The sequence below is a fragment of the Scyliorhinus torazame genome, chromosome 22 (assembly GCF_047496885.1).
Source record: "Scyliorhinus torazame isolate Kashiwa2021f chromosome 22, sScyTor2.1, whole genome shotgun sequence".
Lineage (NCBI taxonomy): Eukaryota > Metazoa > Chordata > Chondrichthyes > Carcharhiniformes > Scyliorhinidae > Scyliorhinus > Scyliorhinus torazame.
The window spans coordinates 24,955,576-24,971,683 of NC_092728.1; the positions used below are offsets into that span (position 1 = coordinate 24,955,576).

At 54.1% G+C, this 16,108-nt stretch overlaps 1 protein-coding gene across 1 annotated transcript in view; it reads right to left on the reverse strand.

Moving 5' to 3' along the window:
* Positions 1-9,706: 9,706 nt before the first annotated feature.
* cdk20 (cyclin dependent kinase 20) overlaps positions 9,707-16,108 on the reverse strand; it is a 34,091-nt gene continuing 27,689 nt past the window's right edge. Inside the window, exon 8 of the mRNA XM_072487983.1 lies at positions 9,707-10,137. Coding sequence (XP_072344084.1) covers positions 9,949-10,137 — 189 coding nt within the window. The 3' untranslated portion in view covers positions 9,707-9,948. The remainder of the gene's footprint in view (positions 10,138-16,108) is intronic.

Here is a 16,108-nt window from a genome sequence, read left to right on the forward strand (position 1 = left end):
AAGTTAGTGAGGCACCACCTCCCCTTCACAAAACCATGCTGTCGCTTATGAGTTCATTTGTTTCCAAATGAGTATAAATCCCGTTCCTGAGAATTCTCTCCAATTGTTTATCCACTACCGACGCGAGGCTCACCGGCCTATAGTTTCCAGGATTACCGCGGTTACCCTTCGTAAACTGCAGTACCGGATTAGCTATTCTCCAGTCCTCTGGGAACTCGCCTGTAGCCAATGAGGAGACAAAGGTGTCAGTCAAGGCCCCAGCAATTTCCTCTCTCAGTATTCTGAGGTAAATCCCATCCAGCCCAGGAGACTTATCTACCTGAATATCTTTTAAAAGACCCAATACCTCCTCCTTTTCGATGTTAACATGATCCAAACTGTCCACACACCCTAGCCAAGAATCATCTTCCACAGAGTCCCTTTCTTTGGTGAACACTGATGCAAAGTACACATTTAGTACCTCTGGTACCTTTCGAACTAGGAGGAGGGGGGTGGGGGTGGACAGTGTGAGAATAAGGGGGTCTCCCATTGAAGGCGGAGATGAGGTGGAATTTCTTCTCTCAGAGGGGGGTCTGTCTGTGCCCCCCCCCACCTCACCCCCCCCCCTGACCACGCCCCCAGACAGCAGTGGGTCTTGCGGCTGATTGAATATATTCAAGGCCGAGATAGACACATTTCTGATCAATGAGAGAGTCAAGGGTCATGGGGGGAGGGGACAGACAGGCAGGAAAGTGGAGTTGAGGCCCCGATTGGATGAGACCCGATCTTATCAAATAGGAGAGCAGGGCCGGAGGGGCAGAATGGCCTACTGTTCCAGGTTATCATGCTGTGAAACAATCAGGAGGTTTCTATCCACAGCTTTCTCACCACCTCCAGGAGTCCAGGCTGTCACTGTTGCACCATGAGTGAATGATGACGAGATTGCTGACTGTGTACATCTGCCTTGCTGGAGATATTTGTCGAGTGTTTACTTCAGCGTTCTTTTATCTCATCTGAGTCGCTGTGTGAATCATACCGGCAAGTCATTGTGCATTTCCTGCCACGCCACGACAGTGAGGGCGCAGGAAGCAGGAGGACCGTCTTCAACCAAACATTCTCTCCTCGTCTTCATCACCATGTCTGGCCCTTGCCCTCCCTATCTCTGTAACCTCCTCCAGTCCCTACCAACCTCCCTATCTCTGCAACCTCCTCCAGAGCCGACAACGCTCCCTATCTCTGTAACCTCCTCCAGCCCCTACAACCCTCCCTATCTCTGTAACCTCTTCCACCCGCTACAACCCTCCCCATCTCTGTAACCTCCTCCAGCCCCTACAACCCTCCCTATCTCTGTAACCTCCTCCAGCCCCCACAACCCTCCCTGTCTCTGTAACCTCCTCCAGCCCCTACAACCCTCCCTATCTCTGTAACCTCCTCCAGAGCCGACAACCCTCCCTATCTCTGTAACCTCCTCCAGCCCCTACAACCCTCCCTATCTCTGTAACCTCCTCCAGCCCCTACAACCCTCCCTATCTCTGTAACCTCCTCCAGCCCCTACAACCCTCCCTATCTCTGTAACCTCCTCCAGTCCCCACAACACTCCCTATCTCTGTAACCTCCTCCAGTCCCTACCAACCTTCCTACCTCTGCAACCTTCTCCAGCCCCTACAACCCTCCCTATCTCTGTAACCTCCTCCAGCCCCCACAAAACTCCCTATCTCTGTAACCTCCTCCAGTCCCTACCAACCTCCCTACCTCTGCAACCTTCTCCAGCCCCTACAACCCTCCCTATCTCTGTAACCTCCTCCAGCCCCCACAAAACTCCCTATCTCTGTAACCTCCTCCAGTCCCTACCAACCTCCCTACCTCTGCAACCTCCTCCAGCCCCTACAACCCTCGCTATCTCTGTAACCTCCTCCAGCCCCCACAAACCTCCCTATCTCTGTAACCTCCTCCAGTCCCTACCAACCTCCCTACCTCTGCAACCTCCTCCAGCCCCCACAAGCCTCCCTATCTTGTAACCTCCTCCAGCCCCCACAAACCTCCCTATCTCTGCAACCTCCTCCAGCCCCCACAAACCTCCCTATCTCTGTAACCTCCTCCAGTCCCTACCAACCTCCCTACCTCTGCAACCTCCTACAGAGCCGACAACCCTCCCCATCTATGTAACCTCCTCCAGCCCCCACAAACATCCCTATCTCTGTAACCTCCTCCAGCACCCACAACCCTCCCTATCTCTGTAACTTCCTCCAGCCTCCACAACTCTCCCCATCTCTGTAACCTCCTCCAGCCCCTACAACCCTCCCTATCTCTGTAACCTCCTCCAGCCCCGACAACCCTCCCTATCTCTGTAACCTCCTCCAGCCCCTACAACCCTCCCTATCTCTGTAACCTCCTCCAGCCCCTACAACCCTCCCTATCTCTGTAACCTCCTCCAGTCCCTACACCCCTATCTCTGTAACCTCCTCCAGTCCCTACACCCCTTCATATCTCTGTAACCTCCTCCCACCCCTACACCCCTCCCTATCGCTGTAACCTCATCCAGCCCCGACAACCCTCACTATCTCTGTAACCTCCTCCCACCCCTACAACCCTCCACATCTCTGTAACCTCCTCCAGCCCCTACAACCCTCCCCATCTCGGTAACCTTCTCCAGCCCCTACACCCCTCCCCATCTCTGTAACCTCCTCCAGCCGCCACAACCCTCCCTATCTCTGTAACCTTCTCCAGCCCCCACAACCCTCCCTATCTCTGTAACTTCCTCCAGCCTCTACAACTCTCCCCATCTCTGTAACCTCCTCCAGCCCCCACAACCCTCCCTATCTCTGTAACCTCCTCCAGCCCCTACACCCCTCCATATCTCTGTAACCTCCTCCCACCCCTACAACCCTCCCTATCGCTGTAACCTCATCCAGCCCCGACAACCCTCACTATCTCTGTAACCTCCTCCCACCCCTCCCTATCTCTGTAACCTCCTCCCACGCCTACACCCCTCCCTATCTCTGTAACCTCCTCCCACCCCTACACCACTCCCTATCTCTGTAACCTCCTTCAGCCCCTACAACCCTCCACATCTCTGTAACCTCCTCCAGCCCTCCCCATCTCGGTAACCTCCTCCAGCCCCTACACCCCTCCCCATCTCTGTAACCTCCTCCAGCCTCTACAACTCTCCCCATCTCTGTAACCTCCTCCAGCCCCCACAACCCTCCCTATCTCTGTAACCTCCTCCAGCCCCTACACCCCTCCACATCTCTGTAACCTCCTCCAGCCCTCCCCATCTCGGTAACCTCCTCCAGCCCCTACACCCCTCCCCATCTCTGTAACCTCCTCCAGCCTCTACAACTCTCCCCATCTCTGTAACCTCCTCCAGCCCCCACAACCCTCCCTATCTCTGTAACCTCCTCCAGCCCCTACACCCCTCCATATCTCTGTAACCTCCTCCCACCCCTACAACCCTCCCTATCGCTGTAACCTCATCCAGCCCCGACAACCCTCACTATCTCTGTAACCTCCTCCCACCCCTCCCTATCTCTGTAACCTCCTCCCACGCCTACACCCCTCCCTATCTCTGTAACTTCCTCCCACCCCTACACCACTCCCTATCTCTGTAACCTCCTTCAGCCCCTACAACCCTCCACATCTCTGTAACCTCCTCCAGCCCTCCCCATCTCGGTAACCTCCTCCAGCCCCTACACCCCTCCCCATCTCTGTAACCTCCTCCAGCCGCCACAACCCTCCCTATCTCTGTAACCTCCTCCAGCCCCAACAACCCTCCCAACCTCTGTAACCTCCTCCAGACCCCTAAAACCCCCCTATCTCTGTAACCTCCTCCAGACCCCTATAAACCCCCTATCTCTGTAACCTCCTCCAGCACACGTAGACACAGTATTTATACGGCTGGGTCCAGTTCAGTTTCTGAACTGATTCACACAAAAGTATTTACTAAATATTCACCAATTGACGTGGACAAAAGAAGCTGGACGCGGTGAACAGGAAAGACCCGCTACCACGGCTGAGGCGGTCGATTTCCAGAGGGGGGTAACAGATGGAGGGTGATTGGTGGAAGGGTATTGAGGAAAACCCTTTCCACCCAGAGTGTGGTGGGCACCTGGAATTCACGGCCTACGTTGGTGGGTGAACCTGAAGCGCTCAACTCGTTTGAAAGGTACCCGGATCTGCGTCTGAAATGCTGGGACCTGCGAGGCTACTGACCAGGCCCTGGCGAGTGGGGTCACAATGAGCGGCCTGTTTATTTTTTTCTCTCTTTCTGAAGTCAGCTCAGGCACGATGACCCGAATGACCTCTGCCGGCATTGCAACCTGACTGCGTTCCTAACCCTGCAAGATCCCTGCGGTCTTCCAACTCCGGCCTCCCGATCCCCCTCATTCCACCATTGGCGGCCGTGCTTTCAGCTGCCTGGGCGGGAAGGGGTATGGTTGCGGGGTGGGGGGCCTCAAGTGCAGACGAAGCATTTAGGCGTCGGACTGCTGGAGTCCCTGATAGCGCGCCGTCCCACCTTGCCTCACGATGCTGCTGGGAAGCGCTCGGGGGACGTTTGAGACTTCTTGGTCAAGGCAAGTTGCTGTCGGGGCGGCAAGGTGGTGCAGTGGTGGGCACTGCTGCCTCAGGGCGCCGACGACCTGGGTTCGATCCCGGCCCCGGGTCACAGTCCGTGTGGCGTTTGCACATTCTCCCCGTGTCTGCGTGGGTCTCACCCCCACAACCCAAAGATGTGCAGGGAGGTGGATTGGCCACACTAAATTACCCGTTAATTGGGAAAAAAGAATTGGGTACTCTAAATCCATAATAAGAAAGATACGATGCTGTCACTGGAAGAGAGAGCGATAAATGCAGAGGCCCTGGTCAGGACAGAGGAGGCTCCAGGTGAACCTCTGCTGCCACCTACAGGTTGTGGAGATGCCGGCATTGGACTGGGGTGAGCACAGTAAGAAGTCTTACAGCACCAAGTCCAACAGGTTCGTTTCAATATCACTAGCTTTCGGAGCGCTGCTCCTTCCTCAGGTGAATGAAGAGGCATGTTCCAGAAACATATATATATAGACAAATTCAAATATGCCAGACAATGTTTGGAATGCGAGCATTAGCAGGTGATTAAATCTTTACAGATGCAGAGATGGGGTAACCCCAGGTTAAAGAGGTGTGAATTGTGTCAAGCCAGGACAGTTGGTAGGATTTCGCAGGCCAGGGTGGGGGGTGAATGTAATAGAACATAGAACAATACAGCGCAGTACAGGCCCTTCGGCCCACGATGTTGCACCGAAACAAAAGCCATCTAACCTACACTATACCATTATCATCCATATGTTTATCCAATAAACTTTTAAATGCCCTCAATGTTGGCGAGTTCACTACTGTAGCAGGTAGGGCATTCCACGGCCTCACTACTCTTTGCGTAAAGAACCTACCTCTGACCTCTGTCCTATATCTATTACCCCTCAGTTTAAAGTTATGTCCCCTCGTGCCAGCCATATCCATCCACGGGAGAAGGCTCTCACTGTCCACCCTATCCAACCCCCTAATCATTTTGTATGCCTCTATTAAGTCTCCTCTTAACCTTCTTCTCTCCAACGAAAACAACCTCAAGTCCGTCAGCCTTTCCTCATAAGATTTTCCCTCCATGAATGTAATGCGACATGAATCCCAGGCCCGGCTGAGGCCGCAATCACGTGTGCGGAACTTGGCTCTAAGTTTCTGCTCGGCGATTACCCTACAGGGTGAACTGGGCACTGACCAGCAGCAACTGTTCTTTCCCCACCCCCCCGCCGCCTTTTCCCAACACCCCCCCCCCCCCTGCCCCAAGCAATGGAAACGAGCACAGGCTTTGGAAAAGAGTGAGGGTGCGCAGTGAGTACTGAAACCGCAGCCTTCGGGACGGGCTGCCGGGAGAGTTATCTCAATCACTCAGTAGCTATGAACACCGCTGATGAACACACTAACATCCACGCTGTGTGGCGGGCGTGGGTTTTAGCAGCCCCCTCTCCATCTATATTCCAGGCCACAGGGAAGCAGACTAAACCTTCATCACCGTTCGGCTCACTGACTGGCACCGTCTTCATTTTGAAACTCCCAGCCTAATTTTCAATTTACTCCCGACCTCCTCACCCCTCCCTAGCTCTGTAACCTCCTCCAGCCCCAACAACCCTCCCCATCTCTGTAACCTCCTCCATCCCCTACAACCCTCCCCATCTCTGTAACCTCCTCCAGCCCCTACAACCCTCCCTATCTCTGTAACCTCCTCCAGCCCCCACAACCCTCCCCATCTCTGTAACCTCCTCCAGCCCCGACAACCCTCCCCATCTCTGTAACCTCCTCCAGCCCCTACAACCCTCCCTATCTCTGTAACCTCCTCCAGCCCCTACAACCCTCCCGATCTCTGTAACCTCCTCCAGCCCCCACAGCCCTCCCTATCTCTATAACCTCCTCCAGCCCCGACAACCCTCCCCATCTCTGTAACTTCCTCCAGCCCCTACAACCCTCCCCATCTCTGTAACCTCCTCCAGTCCCTACAACCCTCCCTATCTCTGTAACCTCCTCCAGCCCCTACAACCCTCCCCATCTCTGTAACTTCCTCCAGCCCCTACAACCCTCCCCATCTCTGTAACCTCCTCCAGTCCCTACAATCCTCCCTATCTCTGTAACCTCCTCCAGCCCCTACAACCCTCCCTATCTCTGTAACCTCCTCCAGCCCCCACAACCCTCCCTATCTCTGTAACCTCCTCCAGCCCCTACACCCCTCACTATCTCTGTAACCTCCTCCCGCCCCTACACCCCTCCCTATCTCTGTAACCTCCCCTAGCCACTACACCCCTCCCCATCTCTGTAACCTCCTCCAGCCCCTACAACCCTCCCCATCTCTGTAACTTCCTCCAGCCCCTACAACCCTCCCCATCTCGGTAACCTCCTCCAGCCCCTACAACCCTCCCTATCTCTGTAACCTCCTCCAGCCCCTACAACCCTCCCCATCTCGGTAACCTCCTCCAGCCCCTACAACCCTCCCTATCTCTGTAACCTCCTCCCACCCCTACACCCCTCCCTATCGCTGTAACCTCATCCAGCCCCGACAACCCTCCCTATCTTCGAAACCTCCTCCCACCCCTCCCTATCACTGTAACCTCCTCCCACGCCTACACCCCTCCCCATCTCTGTAACCTCCTCCAGCTCCCACAACCCACCCTACCTCTGTAACCTCCTCCAGCCCCAACAACCCTCCCAATCTCTGTAACTTCCTCCAGACCCCTAAAACCCCCCTATCTCGGTAACCTCCTCCAGACCCCCAAAAACCCCTATCTCTGTAACCTCCTCCAGACCCCCAAAACCCCCCTATCTCTGTAACCTCCTTCAGCCCCACAACCCTCCCTATCGCTGTAACCTCCTCCATCCCCTACAACTCTCCCTATCTCTGTAACCTCCTCCAGCCCCACAACCCTCCCTATCTCTGTAACCTCCTCCAGCCCCTACAACTCTCCCCATCTCTGTAACCTCCCCTAGCCACTACACCCCTCCCTATCTCTGTAACCTCCTCCAGCCCCCACGACCCTCCCCATCTCTGTAACCTCCTTCCGCCCCCACAACCCTCCCTATCTCTGTAACCTTCTCCAGACCCAACAACCCTCCCTATCTCTGTAACCTCCTCCAGCCCCCACAACCCTCCCTATCTCTGTAACCTCCTCCAGCCCCTACACCCCTCACTATCTCTGTAACCTCCTCCCGCCCCTACACCCCTCCCTATCTCTGTAACCTCCCCTAGCCACTACACCCCTCCCCATCTCTGTAACCTCCTCCAGCCCCTACAACCCTCCCCATCTCTGTAACTTCCTCCAGCCCCTACAACCCTCCCCATCTCGGTAACCTCCTCCAGCCCCTACAACCCTCCCTATCTCGGTAACCTCCTCCAGCCCCTACAACCCTCCCCATCTCGGTAACCTCCTCCAGCCCCTACAACCCTCCCTATCTCTGTAACCGCCTCCCACCCCTACACCCCTCCCTATCGCTGTAACCTCATCCAGCCCCGACAACCCTCCCTATCTTTGAAACCTCCTCCCACCCCTCCCTATCACTGTAACCTCCTCCCACGCCTACACCCCTCCCCATCTCTGTAACCTCCTCCAGCTCCCACAACCCACCCTACCTCTGTAACCTCCTCCAGCCCCAACAACCCTCCCAATCTCTGTAACTTCCTCCAGACCCCTAAAACCCCCCTATCTCGGTAACCTCCTCCAGACCCCAAAAAAAACCCTATCTCTGTAACCTCCTCCAGACCCCCAAAACCCCCCTATCTCTGTAACCTCCTTCAGCCCCACAACCCTCCCTATCGCTGTAACCTCCTCCATCCCCTACAACTCTCCCTATCTCTGTAACCTCCTCCAGCCCCACAACCCTCCCTATCTCTGTAACCTCCTCCAGCCCCTACAACTCTCCCCATCTCTGTAACCTTCCCTAGCCACTACACCCCTCCCTATCTCTGTAACCTCCTCCAGCCCCCACGACCCTCCCCATCTCTGTAACCTCCTTCCGCCCCCACAACCCTCCCTATCTCTGTAACCTTCTCCAGACCCAACAACACTCCCTATCTCTGTAACCTCCTCCAGCCCCTACAACTCTCCCCATCTCTGTAACCTCCTCCAGCCCCTACAACGCTCCCCATCTCTGCAACCTCCCCTAGCCCCCACAACCCTCCCCATCTCTGCAACCTCCCCTAGCCCCCAGAACCCTCCCCATCTCTGTAAGCTCCTGTCACCCCTCCCTATCTCTGTAACTTCCTCCAGCCCCGACAAACCTCCCATCTCTGTAACCTCCTCCAGCCCCTACACCCCTCCCTATCTCTGTAACCTCCTCCAGCCCCACATCCCTCCCTATCTCTGTAACCTCCTCCAGCCCCTACAACTCTCCCCATCTCCTCCCACCCCTCCCTATCACTGTAACCTCCTCCCGCCCCCACAACCCTCCCCATCTCTGTAACCTCCTCCCGTCCCCACAACCCTCCCCATCTCTGTAACCTCCTCCCGCCCCCACAACCCTCCCCATCTCTGTAACCTCCTCCCGCCCCCACAACCCTCCCCATCTCTGTAACCTCCTCCCGCCCCCACAATCCTCCCTATCTCTGTAACCTCCTCCAGCCCCTACAACCCTCCCTATCTCTGTTACCTCCTACAACACTCCCAAGATCTCTGCACTCCTCCAATTCCAGCCTCTTGAGCACCCCTCAATTCCCATCGCACCACCACAGACACCATGCCTTCAGCTTCCAGAGGGGCCCCAAGCCCTGGAAATGAATCCCTAACCTAAACCCCGCTTCCGGCCCGCTCGCCCTGTCCATCAACCTCCCCGCCACTCTGTACCTCTCCTCCGTCCCGCTCCTCTCCCTCGCCGCTTCCCTCCCCCTCACCCTGTCCCCGTCCCTTTCCGCTCACTTGCCCCGTCCCTCCCCTCGCCCCTCCCCTCTCCCACGCCACGTCCCTCTCCTCTCTCTCACCCTGTCCCCTCCTCTCCCGTCCCTCCCCTCCCCCTCACCCTGTCCCCATCCCTCTCCTCCCCCTCACCCTGCCCCCTTGCCTCGTCCCTCTCCCTGTCCCCGCACCCCCCCGCCCCAGCCCTGTCCCCATCTTTCAGTCTCTCTTCTCCTATATGAGACTCTCTGAAAACCAAACTCTGTGAGCAAGCTCTCAGCCAAATGTCCGAATATCTCCCGTGTCTCAGATCCAAAATGATAATCGTTGCTTGGACATTTTATTAGATTAATAAATGTGATCTGATTACAAGCTGGAGTGCTGACAGGCCAGCCTCTATGAACATTATTGAAGATTGTTTTGCCAAAGAGGAACAGCGCCCCGTCTCTCGCTCTCTCCCCACGCGGACGTGTTACGCATCATTCACTCCACAGTCCCGTCCAGTTAATTCCTCACTGTCCAATCCTCCTGGGAGGTCGAGGAGCTCCGACCTTCGCCTGCTCTGTCACCAGACCCTGGCATGCTGGGAGACGAGGTCCGGGTCGGTCACCGACTCCTCGAGGGGCCGGTCAATGTGGAACTCATGCTGGTGCTGCAGCCTCGGCTGGGTCTTCCTGGCCCCCCGCTGGGGTATCGGCAACTCCGAGTGGTGGGCCGGGAGCGGCTCCTTGAAGAAGTATGGGTGCAGAAGGGCCTGCGGAGGGAGACACACCGATCAGGCTACCGTCGTACTGGGCTGGCTGGCTCCCTCGCCTGCCTGGGGCGTGGGTGCACCGTTGCGCCCAGGCAAGCGACTGTCAACCTGGCCTTGCCCATCAACCGAACGCAGGGACATGTGGAAACATCTCCTCGACGTCTACACCACTGACCCCCCCCCCCTCACCATCTTTTAAAAAGGCTTCCGTCAAGGGCATTGGCCCCTCAAGCCTGCTACACCATTCAGTGCAATCAGGGCCGATCATTTATATTTCAGTCCACTTTCTCGCTCCACCCCGCCAAAGGGGGATGTGATAACACTGGTGAAGTGCAGAGGAGATTTACCAGGATGTTGGAGAGTTTTAGTTACGAAGAGAGGATGGATAGACTGGGGTTGTTTTCCTTGGAGCAGAGGAGACGGAGAGGGATATAGTAGGCCGGGAAGAAACCTTTCGCTTGGTGGATGGATCAACAATCAGGGGAGGGGCATAGATTTGAGGGAAGGGGCAGGAGGTTTAGAGCGAATGTGAGGTAACACCTATTCACGAAGAGGGTGGTGGGAGTATGGAAATCGCTGCCTGAAGTGGATGGTAGAGGGGGGAACCCCTCAGGACATTTAAGAAGTATTTAGATGTGAACGTGCGATCCCCAGGGCAGACACGGCTGTTGGCCGAGTGCTGGAAACGGGCTTAGAATAGTGAGGTGGTTGTTTGTCACCGGTACAGACGTGGTTGGCCGAAGGTCTTTTTGTGTGCTGCAAGTTGACCAAATCCCTCCATTCAGAAAAATCTATCGGCCTCTGTGTCGAGCATATTCAAGGACAGGGCAGCCACAACTCGTCGGGGGTCGCAAAGATTCACGACACGCGCAATCAAGACATTTCTCCTCAGATAAGCACAAAATGGCCACTGCCTTAACCTGACACTTTGACCTTCCACCCCCTCCACTCCGCCAAGGCAGTCCAGACACTCCTGTCAGAGAGGGGAACAGTCTCCGGGCAGCCACCGCCTCACCTTCCCGTTTCTAGATAAAGGAGCCCCAGGCCATTTAATCTTTCCCCATAGTTGCAGTCTCCCAGATTTCGTACAATCCATTCACCATCCCCGGTCACTTCTATTCTTTATCATGCTGAGACCCGAACTGCACACAGTATTCCGAGTGGGATAAGGAGACCGGAACTCTGCACAGTATTCAAAGTGGGATAGGGAGACGGGAACTGTGCGCAGTATTCCAAGTGGGATATAGAGACAGAAACTGTGCACAGTATTCCAAGTGGGATAGAGAGACCGGAACTGTGTGCAGTATTCCAAGTGGGATAGGGAGACCGGAACTGTGCACAGTAATCCCGGTGGGATAGGGAGACCGGAATTGTGCTCAGTATTCCAAGTGGGATACGGAGAATGGAACAGTGCACAGTATTCCAAGAATGATAGAGTGACTGGAACTGTGCTCAGTATTCTAAGTGGGATACGGAGACTGGAACTGTGCACAGTATTCCAAGTGGGATATAGAGACAGGAACTGTGCACAGTATTCCAAGTGGGATAGGGAGACAGGAACTGTGCGCAGTATTCCAAGTGGGATCGGGAGACCGGAACTGTGCACAGTATTCCAAGTGTGATAGAGTGACTGGAACTGTGCTCAGTATTCCAAGTGGGATATAGAGACAGGAACTGTGCTCAGTATTCCAAGTGGGATATAGAGACAGGAACTGTGCTCAGTATTCCAAGTGTGATAGAGTGACTGGAACTGTGCTCAGTATTCCAAGTGGGATATAGAGACAGGAAGTGTGCACAGTATTCTAAGTGGGATATAGAGACCGGAACAGTGCACAGTATTCCAAGTTGGATACGGAGACAGAAACTGTGCGCAGTATTCCAAGTGGGATAGGGAGACCGTAACTGTGCTCAGTATTCCAAGTGTGATAGGGAGACAGGAACTATGCGCAGTATTCCCAGTGTGATACAGAGACAGGAACTGTGCACAGTATTCCAAGTGGGATACGGAGAATGGAACAGTGCACAGTATTCCAAGTGGGATAGGGAGTCCGGAACTGTGCTCAGTATTCAGAGTGGGATAGGGAGCCAGGCACTATGCTCACTCAGTATTCCAAGTGGGATAGGGAGACAGGAACTATGCTCACTCAGTATTCCAAGTGGGATAGGGAGACAGGAACTGTGCACAGTATTCCAAGTGGGATACGGAGACAGGAACTGTGCACAGTATTCAGAGTGGGATAGGGAGACAGGAACTATGCTCACTCAGTATTCCAAGTGGGATAGGGAGACAGGAACCGTGCACAGTATTCTAAGTGGGATACGGAGAATGGAACAGTGCACAGTATTCTAAGTGGGATAGGGAGACCGGATCTGTGCACAGTAATCCCAGTGGGATAGGGAGACCGGAACTGTGCACAGTAATCCCAGTGGGATAGGAAGACCGGAACTGTGCACAGTATTCAAAGTTTGTTGGGAGATGGGAACTTTGCGCGGTATTCCAAGTGGGATAGGGAGGCCGGAACAGTGCGCAGTATTCCAAGTGGCATAAGGAGACAGGAACTGTGCACAGTATTCCAAGTGGGATAGGGAGACGGCAACTGTGCTCAGTATTCCAAGTGGGATAGAGTGACTGGAACTGTGCACAGTATTCAAAGTGGGATAGGGAGACGGGAACTGTGTGCAGTATTCCAAGTGGGACAGGGAGACTGGAGCTGTGCTCAGTATTCCAAGTGGGATAGGGAGACAGGAACTGTGCTCAGTATTCCAAGTGGGATACGGAGACCGGGTCTGTGTACAGTATTCCAAGTGGGATACGGAGACAGAAACTGTGCGCAGTATTAAAAGTGGGATCGGGAGACCGGAACTGTGCTCAGTATTCCAAGTGGGATAGGGAGACCAGAACGGTGCTCAGTATTCCAAGTGTCATAGAGAGACAGGAACTGTGCACAATATTCCAAGTGGGATACAGAGACCAGGACTGTCCACGGTATTGGTAGGGTAGGGAGACCAGAACTGTGCACAGTATTCCGAGTGGGATAGGGAGAGAGGAACTATGCTCCCGCAGTATTCCAAGTGGAATAGGGAGACAGGAACTGTGCACAGTATTCCAAGTGGGATACGGAGACAGGAACTGAGCACAGTGTTCTGAGTGGGATAGTGAGACAGGAACTGTGCGCAGTATTCCAAGTGGGATAGGGAGACAGGAACTGTGCACAGTATTCCAAGTGGGATAGGGAGACAGGAACGGTGCACAGTATTCCAAGTGGGATAGGGAGACAGGAACTGTGCGCAGTGTTCCAAGTGGGATATAGAGACAGGAACTGTGTGCAGTATTCCAAGTGGGAAAAGGAGACCAGGACTGTCCACGGTATTCCAAGTGGGATAGGGAGACCAGAACTGTGCACAGTATTCCGAGTGGGATAGGGAGACCGGAACTGTGCACAGTATTCCGAGTGTGATAGGGAGACAGGAACTGTGCGCAGTATTCCAAGTGTGATACAGAGACAGGAACTGTGCACAGTATTCCAAGTGGGATACGGAGAATGGAACAGTGCACAGTATTCCAAGTGGGATAGGGAGTCCGGAACTGTGCACAGTATTCAGAGTGGGATAGGGAGACAGGAACTATGCTCACTCAGTATACCAAGTGGGATAGGGAGACAGGAACTATGCTCACTCAGTATTCCAAGTGGGATAGGGAGACAGGAACTGTGCACAGTATTCCAAGTGGGATACGGAGACAGGAACTGTGCACAGTATTCAGAGTGGGATAGGGAGACAGGAACTATGCTCACTCAGTATTCCAAGTGGGATAGGGAGACAGGAACTGTGCACAGTATTCCAAGTGGGATATGGAGAATGGAACAGTGCACAGTATTCCAAGTGGGATAGGGAGACCGGAACTGTGCACAGTATTCAGAGTGGGATAGGGAGACAGGAACTATGCTCACTCAGTATTCCAAGTGGGATAGGGAGACAGGAACTGTGCACAGTATTCTAAGTGGGATACGGAGAATGGAACAGTGCACAGTATTCCAAGTGGGATAGGGAGACCGGAACTGTGCACAGTAATCCCAGTGGGATAGGGAGACCGCAACTGTGCACAGTAATCCCAGTGGGATAGGGAGACCAGAACTGTGCACAGTATTCAAAGTTTGTTGGGAGACGGGAACTTTTCGCGGTATTCCAAGTGGGATACGGAGGCCGGAACAGTGCGCAGTATTCCAAGTGGCATAAGGAGACAGCAACTGTGCACAGTATTCCAAGTGGCATAAGGAGACAGCAACTGTGCACAGTATTCCAAGTGGGATAGGGAGACGGCAACTGTGCTCAGTATTCCAAGTGGGATAGAGTGACTGGAACTGTGCTCAGTATTCCAAGTGGGATAGGGAGACTGGAACTGTGCGCAGTATTCCAAGTGGGATAGGGAGACAGGAACTGTGCTCAGTATTCCAAGTGGGATAGGAGACAGAAACTGTGCACAGTATTCAAAGTGGGATAGGGAGACGGGAACTGTGTGCAGTATTCCAAGTGGGACAGGGAGACTGGAGCTGTGCTCAGTATTCCAAGTGGGATAGGGAGACAGGAACTGTGCTCAGTATTCCAAGTGGGATACGGAGACCGGGTCTGTGTACAGTATTCCAAGTGGGATACGGAGACAGAAACTGTGCGCAGTATTACAAGTGGGATCGGGAGACCGGAACTGTGCTCAGTATTCCAAGTGTCATAGAGAGACAGGAACTGTGCACAGTATTCCAAGTGGGATACAGAGACCAGGACTGTCCAAGGTATTCCAAGTGGGTAGGAAGACCAGAACTGTGCACAGAATTCCGAGTGGGATAGGGAGAGAGGAACTATGCTCCCGCAGTATTCCAAGTGGAATAGGGAGACAGGAACTGGGCACAGTATTCCAAGTGGGATACGGAGACAGGAACTGAGCAGTGTTCCGAGTGGGATAGTGAGACAGGAACTGTGCGCAGTATTCCAAGTGGGATAGGGAGACTGGAGCTGTGCTCAGTATTCCAAGTGGGATAGGGAGACAGGAACTGTGCTCAGTATTCCAAGTGGGATACGGAGACCGGGTCTGTGTACAGTATTCCAAGTGGGATACGGAGACAGAAACTGTGCGCAGTATTACAAGTGGGATCGGGAGACCGGAACTGTGCTCAGTATTCCAAGTGTCATAGAGAGACAGGAACTGTGCACAGTATTCCAAGTGGGATACAGAGACCAGGACTGTCCAAGGTATTCCAAGTGGGTAGGAAGACCAGAACTGTGCACAGAATTCCGAGTGGGATAGGGAGAGAGGAACTATGCTCCCGCAGTATTCCAAGTGGAATAGGGAGACAGGAACTGGGCACAGTATTCCAAGTGGGATACGGAGACAGGAACTGAGCAGTGTTCCGAGTGGGATAGTGAGACAGGAACTGTGCGCAGTATTCCAAGTGGGATAGGGAGACAGGAACTGTGCACAGTATTCCAAGTGGGATAGGGAGACCAGAACTGTGCACAGTATTCCGAGTGGGATAGGGAGACCGGAACTGTGCACAGTATTCCGAGTGTGATAGGGAGACAGGAACTGTGCGCAGTATTCCAAGTGTGATACAGAGACAGGAACTGTGCACAGTATTCCAAGTGGGATACGGAGAATAGAACAGTGCACAGTATTCCAAGTGGGATAGGGAGTCCGGAACTGTGCACAGTATTCAGAGTGGGATAGGGAGACAGGAACTATGCTCACTCAGTATACCAAGTGGGAGAGGGAGACAGGAACTATGCTCACTCAGTATTCCAAGTGGGATAGGGAGACAGGAACTGTGCACAGTATTCCAAGTGGGATACGGAGACAGGAACTGTGCACAGTATTCCAAGTGGGATACGGAGAATGGAACAGTGCACAGTATTCCAAGTGGGATAGGGAGACCGGAACTGTGCACGGTAATCCCAGTGGGATAGGGAGACCGGAACTGTG